Source organism: Lagenorhynchus albirostris, chromosome X (genome assembly GCF_949774975.1).
Source record: "Lagenorhynchus albirostris chromosome X, mLagAlb1.1, whole genome shotgun sequence".
Lineage (NCBI taxonomy): Eukaryota > Metazoa > Chordata > Mammalia > Artiodactyla > Delphinidae > Lagenorhynchus > Lagenorhynchus albirostris.
In genome coordinates this window covers 113876678-113901689 of record NC_083116.1, presented here as the reverse complement: position 1 = coordinate 113901689, position 25012 = coordinate 113876678, and the positions used below count along the sequence as shown (strand labels likewise).

The following is a 25012-nucleotide window of genomic DNA, read 5'->3' as shown; positions in this document are numbered from 1 at the left end:
GGCATGGACATACATACCTCTCATATTCTTTTTTTTTTTTTGCGGTACGCGGGCCTCTCACTCTTGTGGCCTCTCCCGTTGCGGAGCACAGGCTCCGGACGCGCAGGCTCAGCGGCCATGGCTCATGGGCCCAGCCGCTGTGCGGCATGTGGGATCTTCCCGGACCGGGACACGAACCCGTGTCCCCTGCATCGGCAGGCGGACTCTCAACCACTGCGCCACCAGGGAAGACCTCTCTCATATTCTTTTGAAGCAACTCTGCTTCATATTTCATCTGGACACATGCAATTGCTTTTTAATTATCATATCAGAACAGTCTAAAGACTGAATTTTCTTCCTACTGACTAAAGTATATATGTATATAATCTATGTAGGTAACATTTTATGTTGGGTGTTAAGATGAGTAGGGTTGATGAAAGTCCACAATCCAAAAAACCAGAAAAACAACACCTCTGTATACTGCTGTTTTTAAAGATTGAAAATGAAAATTTCTGAATTTTCTAGATTCTAGCACTTTCTGGTATAAGTCAGGTGGTGTATGGCTTTGGTTATAGTCACCATTTTGGATGTTTCTTCTCCCTAGATTTGGCGGAAAGTGATCTGGCGTATACCCGGGCCATCATGGGCAGCGGCAAAGAAGATTACACTGGCAAAGATGTACTGATTCTAGGAGGCGGAGATGGGGGCATATTATGTGAAATAGTCAAACTGAAACCAAAGATGGTCACTATGGTAGAGATATCCTTTGTGGTATAAGAGATCAAGTTAAGTGGGCTTTGTTTGTTTTCTTCCTCGTTTTTTGTCTTAAGACTCAAGTTAATGTTACGAGGTAAATGTGTTATAAAGACTACCTTGAACAAACATTTCGACTTAGTACCAGTACCTTTTTTTTTTTTTTTTCCTGTACGCGGGCCTCTCACTGTTGTGGCCTCTCCTGTTGCCGAGTACAGGCTCTGGACGCACAGGCTCAGCGGCCGTGGCTCACGGGCCCAGCTGCTCCGCAGCATGTGGGATCTTCCCAGACCGGGGCAAGAACCCGTGTCCCCTGCATCGGCAGGCGGACTCTCGACCACTGCGCCACCAGGGAAGCCCACCAGTACCTTTTTATATGGCTACCAACAAAGAAGCAGAGTTGAGAATTAAAGAGCAAGTAACCTTTGTACTGTGTCTACTGTTCAGCAATTGCTGAAATGGCTTCTTCATTAGAAGAAAATTGAGTTCCTTTTGAGTGTCCTTGGTGCACAACAAATGAAGTCATTGTCTCATTTATCATTTTTTAAACTTACGATACGCAAATTAGTGTTAAAAAATGTTATGTTCATCTTAACCTTTTTAAAAAGTATATCTCAGAATTCTTTGATACATCCAAATCCAGGGGAAATTTCTCCTTAACCTATTTCGAACATTGACCAAATGGTGATTGACGGATGTAAGAAATACATGCGAAAAACATGTGGTGATGTCCTAGACAATCTTAAAGGAGACTGCTATCAGGTAATTATATTTATCAGATAATGTTTTTTTTATTATGTCAACTGATAATATGTTGATCAGAACTGTGCCTTCTGAAAACAGCTTTAAGTATAATTGGTTAAGAAGATAAATAATCAAGATGATAGGTCATCTTGTAGGGGAGGAAAAATTTTCCCTCTACCCTTCTAGTACTTGCCTGGGACCCCCGTAATAAAAGACTAACAAGAGGAAAAACAAGTTATTAAATGTTTTAAACTCATGTATTTATGGGAGATGCACAGAAAAATGAGCAACTCAGAGGTAGCTTTAGAATTTAGGCTTAAATATGATCCTAATAGGGTCAGAGGGATGTAGGAGTCTTAAGGGAGAATAAATGACTTAGGAAAAATGAACAGGGCCCTTAGAAGAGTAGAAAAAGAAGTATGATAGTTTGTGACAGAGTTTGTCTGGGTGTGGTGTCAGCCTTATCTGCTGTGATAAGAGGCCATCCTCCCTGGTTGAATTCCTCGGGGAGGGGATCTATGGCAGTTGAATTCCTTTTGGAGGATGTGTCTTTAGGCAGATAAAGGGGAGTTCAGAGAAAGCCTCTCCCTACATTTGCTGTTTTTCAAGTGCCTACAGCTCAAAATGTTCAATATGCCAAAGCACCGTATTTTGAGGTAGCCTGTTCTGCTACCCTTTATTCTCTTTATGTGAGTTCTATATACATTTGTATTCAGGGAAGGTGTGTACATATAGTTTAAAAGAAAGAAAGAAAGAAAGAAATGGCTAACTCCAGATTCTTTGAATTTAATAACATTAAGTCATTCTTGTATAAAAGATGCCATGTACCTTTTTTATGACCTGGCAACCACCACTTTTGACTTTTGTCTCTTTAGCCTGAGTCTTTCTGTGTCTGGGTCTTTGAGAAGGAATTCAGGTATTTATTAGAGGGTGTAGATGATGTTTGATGTAGGAATAATTGATTCTTGCTAAGCAAATAAGTTCCTAAATTCTACTGTGTTTGTAAGTTGACTGATCATTATAGTTTATAGGATACATTTTTTTTTTTTTTTTTTTTTTTTTTTTTTGCGGTACGCGGGCCTCTCACTGTTGCGGCCTCTCCTGTTGCGGAGCACAGGCTCCGGACGCACAGGCTCAGCGGCCATGGCTCACGGGCCCAGCCGCTCCGCGGCATGTGGGATCTTCCCGGACCGGGGCACGAACCCGTGTCCCCTGCATCGGCAGGCGGACTCTCAACCACTGCGCCACCAGGGAAGCCCTATAGGATACATTTTGTATTGTATTTTGAGGATTCATATGTTAGGTGCCCATACCTACATTATTAGGTAGAACAAGATAACTAAGCAAATGCATATTTTTATTTGACCAGAATCTTAAATGTGTACCTCTAGTTTTATAAACATATAGATGAATGCTTTCGTTATGTAAATTACCTACACCTACCCATGTTCTCTAATACGTGTGTATCCAAATTCGATTTCATGGTACATGTGTTAATTTTTTCTTTTCTTTTCTTTTTTTTTTTTTTGCGGTACACGGGCCTCTCACTGTTGTGGCCTCTCCCATTGCGGAGCACAGGTTCCAGACGCGCAGGCTCAGTGGCCATGGCTCACAGGGCCAGCCGCTCCGCGGCATGTGGGATCTTCCCGGACCGGGGCACAAACCCGCGTCCCCTGCATCGGCAGGCGGACTCTCAACCACTGTGCCACCAGGGAAGCCCACGTGTGTTAATTTTTTAAACAGAGAGAAATTATATCAATGTTAAAATGCAGTTGTGATAGTTTTATGGGCAAAAGGAAAAGAAAGTACGTATTTCACTTATTACACTGTTGGAAAGTTTAAAAAGGGAGGGAGGATGCAGCAGTTCCAATCCTGGGTGTTTATTTGAAGAAAAGGGTAACACTAATTCGAAAAGATACGTGCACCTCCATGTTTATTGCAGCATTATTTACAATAGCCAAGATATGGAAGCACCCTAACTGTCCATCAACAGATGAACGGATAAAGAAGATGTGGTGTATACATACACAATAGAATCCTACTCAGCCATAAAAAAAGAAAGAAATCTTGACATTTGTGACAACGTGGATGAACCTTGAGGGTATTATTTCCACTTAGCATAAAGTCAGATGGAGAAAGAAAAATACTGTAAAAATACTGATTTCACTCATGTGGAATGTAAAAAAAAATTTAAATAAAGGAAAAAAACAAACCAAATAAAAATACATAGATACAGAGAACAGAGTAGTGCTTCTCAGAGGGGAAGGGGTAGGGGAGGGTGAAATGGCTAAAGGGGATCAAACTGTATGGTAATGGATGGAAACTATGCTTTTGGCAGTGAGCATACTATAGTATACACGGAAGTCAAAATATAATGCTATACACATGAAAAAGAAGAGGGGGAATTTAGGTTCTTCAGAGCATGACAGACTTTTCACAATGAGCTAAAAGTTACCATTGTTTGCAAATGTTTGCATTGTTAGCCAGACCCTCTGCCTAAAGTGTTAATCCTCACATGTGTATCAAGTGGCAACTGTTTCTATTTTGTAGATGAAGACAGTAAGTTTAGGGAGTTTAAAGGGCAATTTATAGGGTAACTTTAGAGGAATGTTTCAAATTCATGTCTCCCTGGCGGCTCCTTAGGTTGACTTATGGATTAAGAAAAAAATGTAACAAGAACTGCAAACCTAAACCTTCAGTACTGTGGAGTTCCCTTTCAGGAACAGAAAAGCCACCAGAGGGAGTCTGAAAAATTCTTCTGAGGCTGAGAGTTTTCCTGGAGCTCTAAAGGGGTGGGGGTTCCTGGTCTGTGGGACAGCAGTAGGCAAGCCCCTTAGCCATTAAAATACTACCATTAAAAAAATACCAGGTCCTTGCAACTGTTTATCATTTATAAAACATAATTAATGTTATCCTTTTTTAGAAAATAGATTTATAAGCAGTAAATCTAGCAGTTTAAAGAATTTTCAGTTAGGTCCAAAAAAAATTTAGTTAAGTATAAAGATATGAATCTTTTTTTTTTTTTTGCGGTACGCGGGCCTCTCACTGTTGTGGCCTCTCCCGTTGCGGAGCGCAGGCTCAGCGGCCATGGCTCACGGGACTAGCCGCTCTGTGGCATGTGGGATCCTCCTGGACTGGGGCACGAACCCGCGTCCCCTGCATCGGCAGAACCACTGTGCCACCAGGGAAGCCCGAAGAGATGTGAATCTTAAATCTCTTAACACAATCCATAAATCTATTGTCAACACAATCCATTATAAAAATAATAAAATAATTTGGTATTAACAGGTGACAAACCATTTGAGAATATTTAGCAGTCTTAATAAAAACTTGGTAAGAAAATTACAAGAGAAGGGAAACTACCTAAACATAATAGAAACGATCAGAAATGTAAAGATACTGTATTAAATGGCAAAATACATAAGCGTTTTCCACTAAAACTAGGAAGTAGAAGAGGATGCTCTGTTTAACCTTGTTTTTGACTCCTTAATGCAGTAAGGTAGGAAAATGAAAACAGTAGAAACATAGACAGAACCACATTACTTGCAGAGGACATGAATGCTCACAAAATATAGAAAACTCATCTAGAAAACAAGCTTGAACTCATGAGAATTTGGTGTAGCGATAGGATAAAGGCAGACTAAAACTTTTTTCCTTATTGTAAATGCAAAAGTTTGAATGGAAATTGAGTGTGGGCCAGAAATCGTTTTCAAAATAATAACCAGTTGATACTAGGAATAAATTTAACAGGAATGATTTTGAGACTGATAGAATTATGTTAAGATCTTATTGATAGACAAGCAACTGAAGTGTGAATATGTGGAGAGACAAGTTATTTCTTAGATGAAAAAGTACCATAATCCCCAAGGGGGTTTTTAGAATTAGACCAAATGATTTTGAAGTTCTCTTGAAACCGTGATTATCTAAGACTCGCCAAGAAAAAATTAAAAAAAGATCACAGTGAAGGGAGATTTGTCCTCTTATTAATTTACTGTGAAGTACAGTAAGCAAATAGAGGAAGTGTGATGATGACAAATATAGAAATATGGCACAGAGACTTGACCACACCTTGGTGTTTGTGTAGACACAAAGCTAATATATGGACCTAAGTGTTTTAAGTTTGGGAAAAGGTTTAGTTGATTTAGTAAATGTCGACATAATGGGCTGTCCATCTGCATGAGAACAAAATTAACCCTAGAAGCCATAGAAAAAATAATTTCAGATGACTTAAGCTCTAGATACTAAAACTAATACATTTAGAGAAATTTAGAGTATCTAACCTTGGAGTTGGGAAACCTCATAATGAAAGACAAGAAACCAGTAAGTAGTAACATCATACTATATAAACCAAGCCAAAAGTCTGAAAATAATGGCAACAAACATGATAGGGAATTAATCCCTTTAATAATACAAAGAGCCCCTACTAATATTTTAAAATATTAACTAAAGGTGTAAAGGATATAAACTGGTGTTGTAGACCCCAAGTTCGTGTGCCCAGTGCACAGTGAGGCCAAACAAACTGAAATGGAATTTGGAGCAAAGTTTATTGCAAAGGGCAAGCAAAGAACAGGCAGCTCATGTGATAAAGACCCGAACTCCCTGGTGGTGTCTAGGGAAGTGGTTTTACAGGCAAAATTTGGGGGAAGGTGCAGGGTGTGTGACCTTCCTCTGGTTGATGGTAACAGGGTGGTGTTAAAGAAATCTCAAATCATCAGCCATCTTGTTTCAGCCAGGCTGGGTCCATGTGCTTGTGCACAGCCTGAAGTTACTGTCCTCTGCCTGGGTGGGGGCTTTAGTTCCTGGTTAAGAACTCTGTTATGTATCAGATTGTTATCTATAGGGACACAGAAAGACTTGTACCTGGGAGGGGCCTGCGGCGCCCCACTCACTTTAAATTCCCCTTTTCTTTGATACTCCTCAGTCTTGATGGGAACAGGTGTGGGATAAGAAAGGGAATAAACTTCTGGATAAAGAGGTTAATCATAAACTCCGCCGAGGGAGTCCACTTTTGGGGGCTGGGGAGATGGATGACTCAGTTTTAATACCCCACCCCTGTTTCAACCTTCTCCAAATCTTTGAGGGAATGGGGTGATGACCTGTCTGTCTGCTTCCTGCTAAAATGGGGCATAGTCCTGCCTCACCTTGGGGAGTGGACACTGAGTTGGAAATACTCCCAAGTTCCAAGTCTTGAATCAGAGTCTTGTATGATTAAGATCTCAGTTCCTGGGACTTCCCTGGTGGTCCAGTGGTTAAGACTTCGCCTTCCAATGCAGGGGGTACAGGTTTGATCCCTGGTCTGGGAGCTAGGATCCCACATGCCTCATGGCCAAAAAACCGAAACATAAAACAGAAGCAATATTGTAACAAATTCAATAAAGACTTTAAAAATGGTCCACATCAAAACAGTTCTTTTAAAAAACAAGATCTCAGTTCTTTAGTCCCCTGTTTTGGTGTGCCAGATCTAGGAGTAGGAGTAGTAGTGACAACCCACACAGACCTTGGAAAGTAGATGTCATTCCCTGAGAAATTCAGGAGAATGAGCCTGAAAACCAATCTGGACCTGGCACTTAGATAAAATTACATTAACTGGTTACAAGTCTCCCCCTAAGTAGGTTATAACTTTTGATGTGATATTAACATGAAAGGAGCTATTGGCCATTACATGTCTCCTTTTTCTGCTAATGTATGATCTAAAGCAGTTTTGTTGTCTAAAAAATTTAATAGTTACAAGAGGAGACCTTGAGATAAGGTTGCAGCTGCCAGCCAGCACTACTTTGAGAATGGCTGGTGGTATCCCAGAGTCTGATACAGTTCAGAAAATTCAAGTTCTCAACAAGACAGATGTGTCTAAAATCACGTCCTCAAAGGCCACCTAGTTCTACCTTGGATGTCTGAACCACATGTCTTCCATTTTGACTTGACAAATTCATTCCCCTCCTCAATGGCCAAAGCATATGTACCATATGACCAGGCCGCTCTGGTCAGTAAAGTTTAAGTTAAACCGTGTATAAGCCAGAATGACTCCCCCATACTTCCATATGTGAAGATTTTTCTATCATTTCCCCTTTTGATTGCAAATCTTTCAGTAGACCAAAGTACTTGTCCCTTGATGTCAGGGTGCTTGCTGCCTCCCCCTGGGTCCCTCATGTTCCTCTGTGCTAGGCCTCCTTTTTGTTTATATAAATTTGCCTAGGTATCTACTTTGCGGGAAAACTAATCAGATGCTGTCAACAGGCTCAGAGGTATGCTAATGGGGAAACATTTCATAGGCTACACATTTAGTTAATTATACCGAATTGTAACACAAGCAGTGTGTATGTGCTTTTAGCAGTAGACTTAAAGCTAGCTATTATATATGTCATGTATGAGTAGTTATACCCTGACAACTTCACTAGAAAGTTTTCTTTCTATCCTGAACATTGGGGGCAACAATATGGTTAACACAGTAGCTTTCAATTTTGATAGGGCCTTGTCACACACAGGTCATGGGACATCTGATCTTCATCTCAAGATAGGTTGCTGTTATAAGCTTCAGAAACAAGCTCAGTGTCTTTAATAATTCAGTTAAACTTTACAACTATATAACAAGGAGCTATCTGGGAAGTAAGTCTTAGGCAATAAATACAGACCCCAACAGAACTAGAATTTAATATCTATTGAAACAATCTTTCTCCAAAATTACCCTCATTTTTTACCAAATATTTTAGCCAAATTATGGAAATCAGACTTTCACAAACTTGGTCTGATTTATTTACATACGTGTAATTGATCCTTTAAATTGGCTGTGCTGGAACTTTTCATAAGGAATCCCAGACTGAATTTTTAAAAGGCCCCTCAGGGCCAGGAAAGCTATGCCAAGGGCTTGCCACAGATTCTGCCTGCCATGTCTGTAGATCTGGGTGAATTCCTCTCTTCTAGAGGTCTCCAAAACATCTTGAGACTCCTGCGCTTGTCAGGTAGTGACCTTTCTTGTTCACCTTGATAAGGTTGCTGGGAAATCTGAGTTGCCAATTTTTGGAGGGCTCAGGTAGAAAAAAAAAAATCAGTGTTTCATTGCTGTAAGTCATAATTAGCTTGAGGGGAAGTGTTTCCTTATATCTGGAAAACACAGATCAAAACCAGTAGTATTTTAGACAAAAACCATAAAAATTATAACCATATTCACCGGTTCACTCAGTAATCCTTTTTGTTAACAGTGTTTATGAAGACGCCAGGTTTTTCTGTTAGGATTCTGTAATTGCTTACCCAGTTCATCGATATGATCTGAAATTTATGAGACTTGGACATGTCAAAAAGTCCTTTTTATGAATCTTCTTGAAGATGAAGCACTTTTGGAAAAACAGTAAAACAGTAACTGAGTGACAAGACTTAAAAGGTACAGTTAAACACCTGATCCCAATGTAATTGACCAAAAACTTGGTTATAATAACTAGAATTATGAGTAACATTTTATCAGGACACACCAGACTTTGAGAAATTCCATATAATTAAAAAAAATTTACTGGAGTATAGTTGATTTATAATGTTGTGTTTCATATAATTTTAAGAATATAAAAACATTTGCCCATACCGTATAACCTGATAAGGCTTAACATTCATTTGACAATGCTTCCCATGTAATTTAACATACTGAAGTATCCTAGTTCATTTAATCTCTGAGATGCCTTAGGGTTCTTCTGAAGCATCCTAAAGTTAGCTGGAGGTCAAAAGAACGTCAATTAGAATTTGATATTTGGGACGTTTGTCAAAAATATTAAAAAGTTTCAAAACACCTGGTCAAATAAGATCATAGGTCATTGTGAAACAATATCCATTCACCTAACCAAAGTGACAATAAAAGATCTCAAAGGCAAATATAGAAAGTTACAGTCAGATCCCTCAGAAAGGCAAAAAAACTCACAATCTGTTATTGAAAGCAGCTTAGCATTGTAAGAAAACTTTGTTTTGCCAGCAGAGAGAGAAAACCAAAAAACCAAACTCCAGTCTTGCATCAGCCTATTCTTTTTTTTTTTTAAGAATCTTAAAAAAACGTTTATTGATATCTCTTTGTAAGTGAATCAAGTGGGTGTAAAGCGGCATAAACACAGCAGTGAAAATCAGATACCCCGTTATAAAAATAAATTACAAAAAAAAAGACAGTGAAAGAGAAATTTTTACAAAATTCGTTCAGGGGCTGTGATGCAACCTGGATTGACCACATCTAGACGCACAGCTGGATGAGACATAAGGCTGGGCAATCTTGGGGCTGAGAGGATTGGTGAGGTTGGGTGAGCAAATGCAGACCCTTTAAAGTAATACTGCGTGGTACCCATTCCAAGGGTCCCAAATCTCCAGGTTCAAGGAAATCTTCCTATAGCTACAACCTGCATGGGAAACCCAGACGATGGTACACCGTGTGATCGGGAAAGGTTTCTAAAACGCACCTCATTTTTCATCTCCTGGTGCGCGGGTTTGCCATTCCAGCCGCTTTACTAACAATCTCCCCACTTGGAGAATCAGCACCTTTAACCTCCTGTTTCATACAGTGTGCAATTTGGCCGGAGGATGAACGGGAAGTAGGGGAACCAATGAGAGACTAGCTCTAGGTGTTTGGACAGGCACATGTCACTCTAATTTCCAATCAGGAAGAAGAATTAACCAAAGGATCAGCCTGCCCCCCGGAACCAGAATAGGGCCTGAAGCAATCCTGGGGTTTTGCTGCCAGCTCCTGAATAAGCGAGTTGAAAAATGGAGCTCAGGGGCACTGCAATTCACAAACCTGCAGAGTTATAAATGATAACTATCGTCCAAAAATATATTGAGGTAAGGCAACGAAGAGGATTTGAAAGCAATGCAGAATTGCAGGAAACAGTTTTCAAGAGGTAGATTGGACTCGCCTTTAAAGCACATGAAAAGCGGCAGAACTTCGACAATGATGCAGTTGGCCAAAAAGGGCGCATGCGTCATCAGCCTTTTTTTTTTTTTTTTTTTTGAGGTACGCGGGCCTCTCACTGTTGTGGCCTCTCCCGTTGCGGAGCACAGGCTCCGGACGCGCAGGCTCAGCGGCCATGGCTCACGGGCCCAGCTGCTCCGTGGCATGTGGGATCTTCCCGGACTGGGGCACGAACCTGTGTTCCCTGCATCGGCAGGCGGGCTCCCAACCACTGCGCTACCAGGGAAGCCCTTCCCTTATTTTTTAAACATTTGAAAAGAAGGTTTCTCCTAGAAAACTTACCTAATTTACATTTAATTTACTCAAATGTCTCATCAAGTTGTTTTTTTTGTTGACAAATTTTATAACAATATGAACTTTCAGTAACCCTAGATGCAATAAAAGTATTATACTTAATACTGATGACTCTAAAGACATGTGTATATTAAACCAACATGCTTAAGTTAGATTTAATACCAAATATCAATTTAATAATGTTTCCCAGATCACATGAACCTGAAATTTAACTAGTTTTTTATATTTCTGAGAATTTAAATAAGCACATAATTTTGTTTAGGTCAGTTAAATGGAACTCATCCACAAACCAATCTTGTCAATGCCATTTGGAGATAGACACATATTTATAATGTACACATAGACATACATATGTCTATATAGACACAGATGTAAAAGTTTTCCTGTTTGTGTTTAAAAAGCCCCCTTCCCTGTCCCCGTCCCCCCCACTCCCACCCCGGTGTCAGGGATCACAGACGATTAAAGTTTCTGAGAGCCCAGGTAGATCATTTTCATCTCCAAGGTATTAGCTAACCTCTACTAACTGTGCACACACAAACTAGTTTTGGAATGTCAGAAGAGCCCCATCTTAGCCATTTTCAGGGTGAGATTTCCTTCAGTTTGTAAGTAGCCAATTCGGTTTAAATCAATAACAGTAATAGACAGTAATACATATCACTCACGCACATTCACATGCTTCCCTTCCAGATGAACTTGAATCAGCGTTCAGGTTACCAAGACTCCCTTAAAGAGGGTTAAAACCAGGAAGAGAGAACAGGATTGGGACTCGTGTACCAAGACACTCATGCTCACACCCAAAATAAAAGCCAAATCAGTTCCAAAAGGCTCAGTAGATACGACATAGCATAAAAGCCTATACATAAGGAATTTCACCCCATTTCACTTCCCTTTTATAAAACAGTTCTAGTTGAAAGATGCTGTTATAATTTAGAGGGCCATTGTTGTCCAGATCCCAAGGCGTACTGAGGCCAGGCAGTGTTACGATGAATATTTTCTTTCATTCATGGGAGCAAAGCTGATCTCCCAGTTCTGAAAAATGTACTCTAGGGGACTACAAGATGGAGCAGAGCTGTGCTCATCCATAGTTATTCATGGCTGGTGGTGTCAAATACCAAGCAAAGAGCAAACCAATGCAATGCAGAACAATCTCAGGGTCACAGTTCCCTAGCCCCAGAAAGGGAGAGAGCCAACCAATGCCCTATCAGAGGTAAAGCCAAATGACCAAGCCTAGTCCCCTAGTCCCTTTATCTTAGGGAATTGTGTCAAGCTCGATTTCTGATTTGTTACATGTGATTTTTTTTTTTACATGAACATGTTTTTTGTAACTAGAAGGGAAGATTTCTTTGCTGTAGGTGAAGCCAGTGCAATAGGGAAGAATAACCAGGGTGTCAGTATGAGCTCCATTACCAGAGATATCTTAACCAGCCAATGCAAGTACTGACTGATACACAGATATAAAAAACAAATACGGTCGCATAGACAAGAGATCAGATAAGGTATATTTCAAAATTGCTTTCCCACTCCCAGATGGAGGCCTCCAAACAGATTCGTCTGACTCCCAAAAGAGAATCAGATTGACTCTCAGTGAACCCAGAGTGGCTCACTTCCTGAAAGGGAATGAACCTAGACGGAGCCGGTAGAATTCCTAGCTCACGCATGCTGGAGAGACTCAGCCCAAACCGATACCTAAGGTGGGCCGTAGGTCAGAATGTTTCTTGGTTCTAAACAGTCCTGTGCTGAAAGGGCTGGCATCCGGCATCGCCAGGGAGCGTCCCTCCAAGTTCCTCTGAGTGAAATGAGCTCTGGTGGCTGTTGGGGACTCAGGGAAGAAGGCTGCCCTCGGCCAGGGTCGACCTGTCTCGGGCAGTCTCTTGGTTGGCTCATCAAAACTGGTGAAACCTAATTCGTGTGCCTGATACACAGTGAGGCCGAACAAACAAACTTCAGCGTTTGGAGCAAAGAAAGGTTTATTGCAAGGGCCAAGCAAAAACAGACAGGTCAAGCTCTAATGGGTTTTCAGGGAAGAGTTTTTTAAGGCAAATTTGAGGGGAGAGCTGCAGGGTGTGTAGTTTTCTTCTGATTGGTTGGTGGTGAGGTACCCCGGTGGTGTTAACTGGATTCTCAGTCATCAGTCTAATGGTTGTAAGTACTTGTGCTCAGCCTGAAGTTACCAGCCTCCACGTGGGTGGGGGCCTTAGTTCCTGTCGAAGATCCCAGAGTTATGTATCAGATTGTTAGGTGTAGGGATACAGAAAGGTTTTGTACCCGGGAGGGCCCGCAGGGCCCTGCTCAGTTTCAACACCCCCCCCCCAACTTCTTTGATACTCCTCAGGCTTGAGGGGAACAGGTGTGGGACAAGAAAGGGAATAAAGTTTTGGATAGAGAGGTTAATCATAAAGTTGGCAGAGGAATTCGGCTTTAGGGGTACTCGCTTTCATTGGTACTTTTCAGAAGACGAAAGTCAAATAGCCTGCAAACTTATGACAAGCTGCTTGCCCCTATTGGGGGCATGAAGTTCTTGTGAAAAGTTAGCAAGGGACTCGACAAAATAAAACAACGGGGACAACATCCAGTACTGGGAAGGCTGCAAGGACACAGGTGCTTTATGGAGCAAGAATTGCCTTCAGAATTAAAAAGTAAAGTACACATGCCTTTTGTTCTGGCAACCCAATGTTTGGGCATCCAGGCAACCGTCATCTATACAAGGAGGTTTGTTATGGCTGTGTTTGTAGAGACCAAGACTTGACGATGGTAAGAATATATAGCACTTTTAGTGGTATGTTAATATTTTTAAAAAAACATCATTACCTGGAATGGTGTTAGGTGAAAGTTGCCAAGTTCAGAACGATGTGTGTGATCCTAGTTATACAAACGAGAACAAGCATTTGTGTTTATGTGCGGGTGAATGTGCACAAGACTTTGAGCACAAGGGAAAACTGAACATATCAAACAAGACTGATACGTAGTTGGAGGCGGCTGAGGTGTTAGTGCCTTCTAGATCTTTGCATGGTTGCACTTGATGCATTAAATGAAACGAGTTATGTAACAACCGGACAGGAAGATCCAGTTTCTTAAGAATTGTGGTTTTGAGGATATGTGTAAGAGCATTTATAGGAAAAGATCTGGAATAGTTTATCTTAGGGAATTGTGGCAAGCTCGATTTCTGACTTGTTACATGTGATTTTTTTTTTTTATACACGAACATGTTTTTTGTTAAGTAGAAAAATGAAAAGACAAGGAGAATAACTCCTTTCTTGTTCAGGAATTTGCCTACAGCTAGGTGGGTCCCTAGCTCATAGCTTCAGTACTCCAAAGATACGGCAACCCCCAAACTTATTTCCTGTATTTACTGTAAAGGGTCTGTATGAGAATTCCAGCTTCTACCTGCTATACTCTGCTTGTTAATAACTCTGTGATTGTGAGAGCTGGCATTTATCACATGGCTTTATTACCATCAGTACTTGAGGTATTAGAGGTAAGGTGCAAAAAATAAATCAATAGACAACAAAGTCATTCAGTGCTTAGTATAAAAGAAAAACTAAAAGTAGAAGAAAATACATGCAGTAGGATAGGCAGTATAGATTAGAGTTAAAAGTGTGAACTTGGTTTTCAGATCTAGGTGTGCTTCTTGGCTCCGTTTCTTATTGGGTGCCTTTGAGCAGGCTTTGTGACCTCTCTCGTTTGTGTCTCTATTTGTAAAATGGGGATGATAATAGTACCTGCGAGGAGTTGTAAAGCATGCAGTAGGTCCTGAATTTTAGCTCTTAGCAGGTATGGGTGGAAGTCATTTTTGCTTGTGCGGCAGGGTGCTGTGGCCCTCAACCCCCACATGCCGTCTCCCCTTTCCTTTTACAAGTGTTTAACTACTTCCATATGTGTTGGCTCACCCGCATCTGTTCCTGTTCTCTCTGGAAGGTTCTAATAGAAGACTGTATTCCAGTACTGAAGAGGTACGCCAAAGAAGGGAGAGAGTTTGATTATGTGATTAATGATTTGACAGCTGTTCCAATCTCCACATCTCCGGAAGAAGGTAGATTCTGTTTTTTCTTTTTAACCAAGATAATGTTCATGGAAACGTTTTTCTTGGCACCATGTGAGAATGAAAGGATCTTAAGAGATTGTCTAGAAAAGTTCCTTCATTTATTAAAGGTAGTTAAACTGAGGCCAGAGGTGGAAAGATGGCTATATTTGGCTTTGGTCAAATCCTGTTTTGCCATTAAATGAGAAAAATTAATTCAGTTGTTTGAAGTAAGCATGAAATAAAATGACTCATACCATTGAGACACTAGCTTGTTGGATAACTTATTTTTACATACTGTGATTTTTTTAACCTGTACTGGGACAATATGGTGACCTTTCTAAGCCACACCAGAGACAGTTCCCCTTCTCAGACCACCACTCGAAATTACTGCTAGCTTAGGATTTCAGTGTTCATGTTTTTTCTATTACCTTGTCTTCCTGCTGAGTTTCCAGACTCGGGTCACCACCTGATGACCCTCGCTGACCCTCACCCTTGCAGTTTCTCTCTTGAGATGTTGCTGCTTTCCCCGTTACTTAAAGCTGTTGTCTTTCAGATTTCAACCACTGCCTTTGTGTCAAATCTTTATGGGTATGGTGAGGACACTGCTACGTACATGCACATTTGCTTTTGATCTTGCTTGTGTATGCGTGTATGTGCACGTGTGTCCAAGACACAAAATATGTGACAGTATGCTTTCATTCACGAATAAGCCCTCAAATATTGGGTCTTAAAGAAGCTCATGGCTATTTCTTATTTTTTGTATTGTTGAATATTAATGTGAATGTTTGACTTTAGATGTTGTTTCTCATGCACGTAAACTCATATTTATAAAACTTAATTTTTTTTTTTTACATCCAGATTCCACATGGGAGTTTCTCAGACTGATTCTTGACCTCTCAATGAAAGTATTGAAACAGGATGGGAAATATTTTACACAGGTATAGACTTACTTAAGTGTTTTTTTCCCAAAACTCTCAAATTTTATGTTTTGTGCTTCACACAGCCAAAATACTTAAGGAGACATTAACATAAAGACTAATGGTAGCACTAACTATTTAGTTACTTGTAAAATTAAGACTAAATGAAGGTTAAAAGGGAGTGCGTATAGTATGTAATGGCTGTATGCTTTGACAATGTAGGGATAGTACAACTATTAAAAATAGTGGTGAGTGGGGGAGACTGGGACAAGTATATGCAAAAATCCTTTGTATATTTTCGGTAATCATGTTGGTGGTGATGGTATTAGTATTGTTATTGAGGTTGTTATATTTGTAATGTGGCATAAAGCAATGGAGCAATTATGCAATATATTAATTCTATCATCCCCAACATTGTCAATATGGAAGGAAGTAGTTGAAGATGTAATAGAGAAGTGGATAAATAAAACCGTATTGTACTGAAAAAAATTTCAAGGACAGACCAGTATAATTGGATTATGTTCTCAAGCAGTAAGTTTGTAAATAGCTGACCTGTCATTTTTAGGGAATTAATGAGTTCTGTTGTGTCCTGTTACCACAACCTTCTGATTTATTAAACTTGGGCTTTGGATGTAGTATAAGCAGTTGTCACCAGATGGAGACACAGACTGTGATTCCACCCCCACCCCCAAACTCTAGGGCAGGGGTCCCCAACTCCCGGGCCATGGGCCAGTACCGGCCTGTGGCCTGTGAGGAATCGGGCCGCACAGCAGGAGGGGAGCGGCGAGTGAACCAGCGAAGCTTCATCTGCCGCTCCCCATGGCTCACATTACCGCCTGAACCATCCCCCCACCTTCCGTGGAAAAACTGTCTTCCACAAAACTGGTCCCTGGTGCCAAAAAGGTTGGGGACCGCTGCTCTAGGAAATTCTTAGTGGAAAAGCCATCAGCATAATTTCATAAACTGCTTTGGCTGTAGTGTGAGTTACTGCCACTAGATGGAGACACAGACCGTGGTTTTTCCCCTCATCCTCTAGGAGATTCTTAGTGGAAAAGCCATCTACATAATTTCATAAACTGCTCTGGCTGTAGTATGAGCTGCTGCCACCAGGTGGAAGCAAATTGTATTTTCCTCATTTTCTAGGGGATTCTTAATTTTAAAAGGTTTGAAGTTAGTATTTCTTGATATGTAAAAAATACATATATATATAACCTACTAAAGTCCTTAACTTTTCGAAAATGACAGCAAAAGCAGCTAATTGATGATCCGTCTTTTTACTTGGTACAAAAATCCCTTGATTCATAAGCAGAAGATAAACAGTATTGTACTCTGGTCCCTGTAATTACTTCTTCAGCATTTTCAGGAGAATTCCACCTCCCCCCCAACTTTTTTAAAGCATTGTTATAGTTAAATGTCAAGAGCTACTAGAAAGGTCCTAACTTTATTCTCCCAAGGAGACTTTTTTAAGCAGACCCCAGACAGTTTACGGGATCTGAGATTCATAGTGCCGAAAACAGCTGGGCAACTTAAGAGACACCTTGAATTAGTTTCCATCCCATCCTGTTTTCTTCCTCCTCCCCCTGCACGGGCAATTAATCCTGGACCTTGCACTTGGTGAAAGTGTTGGCAAGCTTCAAGGGAACAGACAACTGTCGACGAATGGACTTTTTCTTACCCTGATCCTTAAGAATGATTTTTAAAACACATTGTAGAATTGACTTTTTAAAAGCCATGGGTCCAGGGGTCTGTAAACCACGGGCCAGATCTCATCTACTGCTAGTTTTTGCAGTTTTCTTGGCACACAGTCATGCCCATTCATTACAGAGCGTCCATGGCTGCTTTTGCTACAGCGGCAGCTTTGGAGCACTTTTGGTGAAAACTATATGATCTGCAAAGCCTAAAATATTTTCTGTCTGGCCCTTTACAGGAACCCTGTAAAGGGTTCTGACCCCTGCTTTACAGGAACTCTACAATGAAACCTGCTCAAACCAAGTGGTCTTATTCTTATAAAAACAACCCGAATTCAGTGAGTTGGGCTTTTCATAAGTGGATATTTCTCAAGCAGAGCATATATTGATAGAATTTGGTTCTTTTTATGTTTCTGCAAATAGAAGTCTCATGGAGCTTAAGTTGGGGAGACTGTGAGGCTCTGACATCTTTAATCAAAAGTGACTGAAAACAATTTGGATCTACTGCAAACCAGTCAGTTTATAGTAGAGAATAGGTACCGTTAGGAAGAAAGCACGAGTGTTTTCTTTTGTTGTATTTACCTGGTACACTGCTTCCTTGGGGAACTGCTTTCTCAGTATGAACAACTAATAGAAAGGCTTACTTGACAGATCATCCCCGCCCATTCCTAAATACTAATGATTCAGGCTTTGATAACCTGGCCTTTGCCAGCCAACTTTTACTAAAAATCACCTTAAATACTCAAGGCTGTGCTGGTTTCTAAGAATTGTCCAAAAGATGTATTAGGACATCCTTCCCACCCCCGCATTCATTATAGTTGGAAACTCAAGGCGATCTCTTTTTATGATACCCAGGAATCCCACAGTATGTTGGGTGGTTGAATGTGTCATATGAACCAAGGGGGCGTAGGCCTTTGAAGAAGCAGGAGTCAAGAGCTGCAGTGTGGTTTGACTCAGTATGTACTGATGTCATTCCCACAGTGTAATACTTTCAAAAACTACCACGTGGTATGCTCAGGAGATACCTTTAATTCACACCCACCCCCCTTCCCTGAGCCTGTAGCTTAGAAATGGAGTAAGGTTAAAGATGGGACAAAAATGTTGTTTGGCTTGTTAACTTGGTGACTGACAAAAGCTAAATGTTCCTGCCTAAAACTGCTTGCATCACAATGGCAAGTTCATGATGTCACTAGTGTCACTGTGGCTGGTTGAAGACAGCCTTGTCTGTGGGCCACAGAGCTGGGGAAGGCGTCCTGGAATGTGTGGGGATTCATCGATCCACCGCTGGCAGGCTAGGGGAATTTGAATCCAGGGAAGAATTGCTTTTGTGGGACTAGGAGGCAGGTTCCCCCCACCCCTCATTATAAAAAAAAACTGTAGGTTATTTCAAAGTACAAAAATATGTGTGTGGTATTCATATTAGTTATGATACAAAGATATTAACTTCCCCGTCCCCCCGCAGTCATGGATGTTACCAGTACGCTTGACTCGTCTGCATTCCTCCCTAATCCCCTCCCGCCTTCTGGAAGTAACCCATTTTTAGTGTGATTTTTTTGTTTCAGTTACTCTTGTGCTTTCTTTATAGATGTTTTACACACGTGTGATCTGCTAAATCATCATATTGTTTTTGCTTGCTTTTGAACTAGATAAAAATGGTGTCCTTAAGGAGGTATTCTTCCAGACTTTTTTTTTTAGTTGCGGCATGTGGGATCTTTTCAGTTGCGGCATGCGAACTCTTAGTTGCAGCACGCATGTGGGATCAAGTTCCCTGACCAGGGATCGAACCCGGGCACCCTGCTTTGGGAGTGCAGAGTCTTAGCCACTGGACCACCAGAGAAGTCCAGACTTTTTTATATTACAGAAATCACACAAGCTGTGTAAAAGATACAAACAGAACTAAAATCTATAAAGTAATAAAGCAAGTGTCACCCACAGCTAACATGAGGCAAGGAGAAACTTCTTAATTCTTTGCTATTAGATTGTTATTATGCATCCTTCATGTGTCGTAAGAAAAGAACAGTGTAGTTCCATTTAAATACATAGAAAAGTGAAATGTATCACATTACTTTTTTTGGGTAGGTATCTGTGGGTTTTTTTTTTCTTTTTTAAACTGCTTTTTGACAATTTTGGGGAAGCATAAATTGAAACTATCCTATTTCTTTACCACATTCTTTGTAAGGAGGACTTCCCATATACCCTCTGTAAAGAGAGAGCATGGTGTCATTTTTAAGATGGCAAGGAAAACCTTGAACTGTGAACCTTGGTGGCATTTCCATTCTATAGCTTCCCCGGTAGTGAGGTGTTCTATAAACAACCGGGCAGTGTTTTCTATTTGTGAATCTTAAATTACACATGTGGTGTTTATGTACTCTCATGGTGAACTTGATGTTGAAACCAAATTATATGCTGGCCAAGGGCACTTTGGCCAGTTTCCACTGCAGGACCCTAGATGATGGGTTACTAAACAGGCTGGCACTGAAGGATGACGATGTGCTGAGCGAATGTGCTACGTTAAAACCGCCCAGGCCAGCCCTTGGAATAGTTCTGTCTACCCACTTGCCCATGACTGACTGGTTCTTTGGTTTTGAAAGCCATCCTCAGGAACGCTTATATCACAGGCTGCTTTATTATATGTGAATAATTTTCATCTTACATTATACTTGGCTATTTTGAGGCAAATTGATAGCAAAGTTCTTATGAGGGAATGTGATCAGCACATATATTCAGTTGTCTTCCAAATGTTAAGAACTTCAGAGGTTGGGACTTCCCTGGTGGCACAGTGGTTAAAACTCCATGCTCCCAATGCAGGGGGCTCGGGTTTGATCCTTGGTCAGGGAACTAGATCCCACATGCATGCCGCAACTAAGAGTTCGCATGCTGCAACTAAGGAGCCTGTGAGCTGCAACTAAGGAGCCAGCAAACTGCAACTAAGGAGCCCTCAAGCCGCAACTAAGGAGCCCACCAGCCACAACTGAGGAGTACATGTGCTGCAACTAAGGTGCTGGTGAGCTGCAAATAAGGTGCTGGTGAGCTGCAACTAAGGAGCCTGCTGGCCACAACTAAGGAGTACATGTGCCACAACTAAGGAGCACGCCTGCCGCAACCAAGACCCGCACAACCAAATTAAATAAATAAATATATAAGAATTTTAGAGGTTAAGAGGAAATCGTTGGTATTAAATATCCATCTTGTTTTCTAAATCCATTATGAAAAGCCCTTGGGGGAAAATTGTGCTCAAATGATAAACCCTACCCCAGATCTACTGAATGAAAATCTTCATTTTAATAAGGCCCCCTATGATTCATACATACATTAAAGATTGAGAATCACTGCTGTAGAATTATGCAGGTACTGTATGCATTCAGCAGCTCTCCTGTGTCTTGGCCAGCATTTCTGATTCTCTTCACCTTTTTTTTTTAATGGTCCTAGAGTGGCTACTGCAGCTCCACATATCCTATCTAAGTTGGAGGCTGGAAGAAAGTTGAAGGAGCTGGGTCACTGTATTTATCCTTGATTGTCCAGAATCAAGTATCAGTTATATGTGGAATCTAAAAATTAATACAGGGCTTCCCTGGTGGCGCAGTGGTTGAGAGTCCGCCTGCCGATGCAGGGGACGCGGGTTCGTGCCCTGGTCCGGGAAGATCCCACATGCCGCGGAGCGGCTGGGCCCGTGAGCCATGGCCGCTGAGCCTGCGCGTCCGGAGCCTGTGCTCCGCAGCGGGAGAGGCCACAACAGTGAGAGGCCTGCGTACCACAAAAAAAACATACAAATGAATCTATATACAAAACAGAAACAGACATAGAAAACAAACTTATAGTTACCAAAGGGGAAAAGGGAGGAGGAGGGATAAATTAGGAGTTTGGGATTAATAGATACAAACTACTATATATAAAATAGATAAACAAGGACCTACTGTATAGCAGAGGGAACTATGTGCAATATCTTGTAATAACCTGTAATGGAAAATAACCTGAAAAGATATATAGATATAGATATATCTATCTATCTATCTATATATAATATATAATAATATATATAGTATATATAACTGAATCACTTTGCTGTACAGCTGAAACTAACACAATATTGTAAATCAGCTATACTTCAAGAGTTTAAAAAAAGAACACATTTCAAAAAATAAATCTTTCCCAGCAGACTTCCACTATATTTCATGGAGCACTCCTACCTGCTGGGGAGACAGAAAAGGGGTGGCAAAAAAGGGAGAAAAATTAGAACAATGAAGTCAAGAGAAAATGTTTGATAAAGAGTAGAACTGGGGAATATCCTTAGTGTATACATCCTGAATAGACTTTTGTTCTCTTATTGAAATAAATAAAATAAATCACAGATTTTGGGGGAAAGCACAGAGGTGTGAATATAGTTCTGTGTCAACATCTTAGACTCTTAAGAGGGTTGTAGTTTCTGGAAGCCAAGAACATTATCTTTTTGATACTTCATTCTCAACACAGTGGTGACTATTTTGAATGGGTTACGTGTATGAATCTTTGCTAATTGCATGATGTTGATACAATGACTGTGTCACTAATGAGAAATTGGTCTCACTGGTTTTTGTTGCTTCATACTCCAATAATTTGAAATGGCTTGTTAAATGAGGTAGAAGGATAATGAGCTAATGGATCTATAAATAGAACTCAGTGCAATTTGTGAAAGTACAGAAACCTTATCTCATTTTCAGAGCTGAACTTTTATCTAAAGCTAGAATTGCTCATTTATTAGAGACCTTCAAATGAGTGGGACGTTCAGTAGGACTTAAGAATCCTATTGTTTGCTTTTCTCTCTTTGATTTAGGGAAACTGTGTCAATTTGACTGAAGCCCTGTCACTCTATGAAGAACAGCTGGGGCACCTGTATTGTCCTGTGGAATTCTCGAAGGAGATCGTCTGTGTCCCTTCATACTTGGAATTGTATCCTTTGACCACATTGTGTTGCCAAATCAGAACCTCCATGTAAATATCATGCCTGTTTAACATTTTAAAGAAACAGAATTAGTTGTATAGTACATGTAAGGCCCTGGTCCCCGCCCCTCAGATGCTGGGGTGTGGCCTGACACAGCTTCTCAGGTGGTTTTAATGGTCTGGCACCACTGGTTCTCACAGGCAGTCCCCAGACCTGTGGCATCCCCTGGGAACTAGTTTCTCGAGCCCTGCCCCAGCCTGCTGCCCAGTCAGAAACACTGGAGGGTGGGGCCTGGTGACCTGTCTTGACCAGCCTGCCAGGAGATTGATGTGCACTTTAAAGCTTCAGAAGCCCCAAGCTAGACACCGTCCCAGCTGGAGCAGGCTGACTGAAGAAGCTCATTGTCCTTTTATGTTAAAATTACCCTACTTTAATATTAGTTTCTACACTTCACTTGATTCTGATTTGCAGTAGAGATAGAGCTAAAAATAATGGTGGGCATCATAAAGTTAATGTTGATGTTCTCCATTAGTTCCACTTAGTAAAGTTAGTCCAGGGAAATAAGAAAAGAACCCAGAGAAATGCCAAATGAAAGCATTGTCATTGGAAATTTATAGTGCATTTCTTCCTCCTAAAAACCGGACTGTGGTCTGTAGACCAAAGCTACCATACCGGAGGTGGCAGGGTCTAGCTTCCTGTGAGAGCAGGTTTCATGGCTGCCTGCTAGCCTGAGCTCTGTGACCATGACAGTCTCCCAGGGAGGAGGGGCCGCCAGGTTCCTCCTGGCCTGTGGAGAGCTTTGACACCTCTCCCTGGCGAACAGGCGAGCATGTTCATCAGGGTTCCTCTCCAGAGCATTTGTTATAGCCAGAGCATTTGTTATAGCCAGCTCTTCTTCTTTTTTTTTTTTTTTTCCAGCTCTTCTTTATACATTGAAAGAGTTTAGAAAGCAGTTGATGACACCGGGAGAAAAGGCTTTCGCCCTCTGGCTCCCCTCTGGTTCCTCTTTCCTCTCCATCCTTCCACCTTTCTCCCCCTTCTCTTCCTAGCTCCCTCTTCTCCCACCTCCCTCCTTTCTCTCTTCCTCCCATCCCCCCCACCCCACTTCTCACCTCCCTCTTGTCTTTGTCTCTCCCCTCTTGTTAATTCCCCAAAACATTTTAGAGTCCTTGGAAGCAGAAGTGTTACCTGAGAGGATATTTGTGTCCCTTTAATCTTTTCTTTGCTCACCTGCTGCCCTCCCTCCCCACCCCGCGACGTCACAGGTGGTGGGCATCCTGGCTGCAAAGTGCCCTTGTTTAAGAGGTCTTCATTCTCATTACCACAGTGCTGTAAGCTCTGAAGCTTTCATCCATCTTCCAGTTTGTAGGCCAGTAAACAAATTTGAAGTGATGCCTGCTTTTCCTTGAATTACCTGTTCTTATTCCTTGACTCCTTGTGCAGGTGGGTATTTTACACTGTTTGGAAGAAAGCTAAACCTTGAAAATCAATTTCCCCTAATCATGTGTGCTGCAAATAGCCTTCCTGACCTTCATATGCTGTACATGACATCGAAAGGAGTCAGGCAATTAGTTGTGAATTCCTTCAAGTTTCCTTTTTTTAATTATTTTTTAATTTAAAAATCAAATGGAAAATGTATATTTTGGTGAACTAGGGTGTTATTTTTTTGAAGGATGATTAGACAGCACAGTGAAGGCTGCTAAATGCACTGAACCTCTAGAATGTGATTTTTGTTTTTGTTTTTGTTTTTCTGTGTGGGCTTCTTTTGTTTCTGTTTTGGTAGACTTCGAATTTGATTGTTTGGAAGAATGAACATCATTGTTTTCTTCTGGAGGGAAGCTCTTGACGGGAGTTTCTTTTCCCCCCAAATTGATATAGGTATTAAAATTTGGTGCTTATAAGGAAAGACTTTAAAAAATGAATAGCAATGCTTTCGATTAAAATTACAAATGAGAAATTTCATGTGTCTGTTGTTTTATTTCAGCCAGGTCGTCTCTTTCTCGCTTCTGATCTCACAGAACAAAGATGTCTCCTTGGTCTTTTTTTAGTTTTGTTATATCACTCGGTGCCATTTATCTCTTTCTAATAGGATGGCCTTAGGGCCTTTTTTGAACAGCAGTAATGACTTCATTTACCACCGTGGTAAATGACACACAACCTATTACATTCACCAGTTATTCATTATAAAATTGACCTAAGGATAGGAAAAGATTTGGCCTTACTGTAAAGTTGAAAGTCAGAAGCTTCTTTCTATTCCAACTCTTATTGGTGTATTAGATGTGAAAATAAAGACCATTTTGGAATGCTGCTGTGAAGTTTTCTGAGTTTTTTGATGCATAGATAGATGACAGTTGTGGAGAGGCCCACAGCCGCAAGAGCAGCTTAAACTCACCTAAGGAAGTACGTGTAACAGCTTGGTAGTGTACTTGTGGGTCACAATCCACATCAAAGGTGAGGTTATATTGACCTGGACTGTTGGACATCACTGGGTTATCCTGTTTTGCTTTTTTTTTTTCAAACTTTTATTTTTTAATTTTTTAATTTTTAAAATTTATTTTTGGCTGTGTTGGCTCTGTGTTGCTGCCTGCGGGCTTTCTCTACTTGCGGCAAGCGGGGGTACTCTTCGTTGCGGCACACGGGCTTCTCATTGCAGTGGCTTCTGTTGTTGCAGAGCACGGCCTCTAGGCGTGCGGGCTTCAGTAGTTGTGGCACACGGGCTCGGTAGTTGTGGCACGCGGGCCCTAGAGCACGTGGGCTTCAGTAGTG

The 25012-nt window shown here is 41.0% G+C and overlaps 1 protein-coding gene across 1 annotated transcript in view; it reads left to right on the top strand.

The window, feature by feature from the left end:
- The window catches only part of SMS (spermine synthase), a 50493-nt gene extending 26290 nt beyond the window's left edge, over positions 1–24203 (top strand). The window contains exons 6-11 of the mRNA XM_060138061.1: positions 584–727; positions 1394–1494; positions 14618–14732; positions 15582–15661; positions 22139–22254; positions 23690–24203. Coding sequence (XP_059994044.1) covers positions 584–727; positions 1394–1494; positions 14618–14732; positions 15582–15661; positions 22139–22254; positions 23690–23729 — 596 coding nt within the window. The 3' untranslated portion in view covers positions 23730–24203. The remainder of the gene's footprint in view (positions 1–583; positions 728–1393; positions 1495–14617; positions 14733–15581; positions 15662–22138; positions 22255–23689) is intronic.
- Positions 24204–25012: the final 809 nt, after the last annotated feature.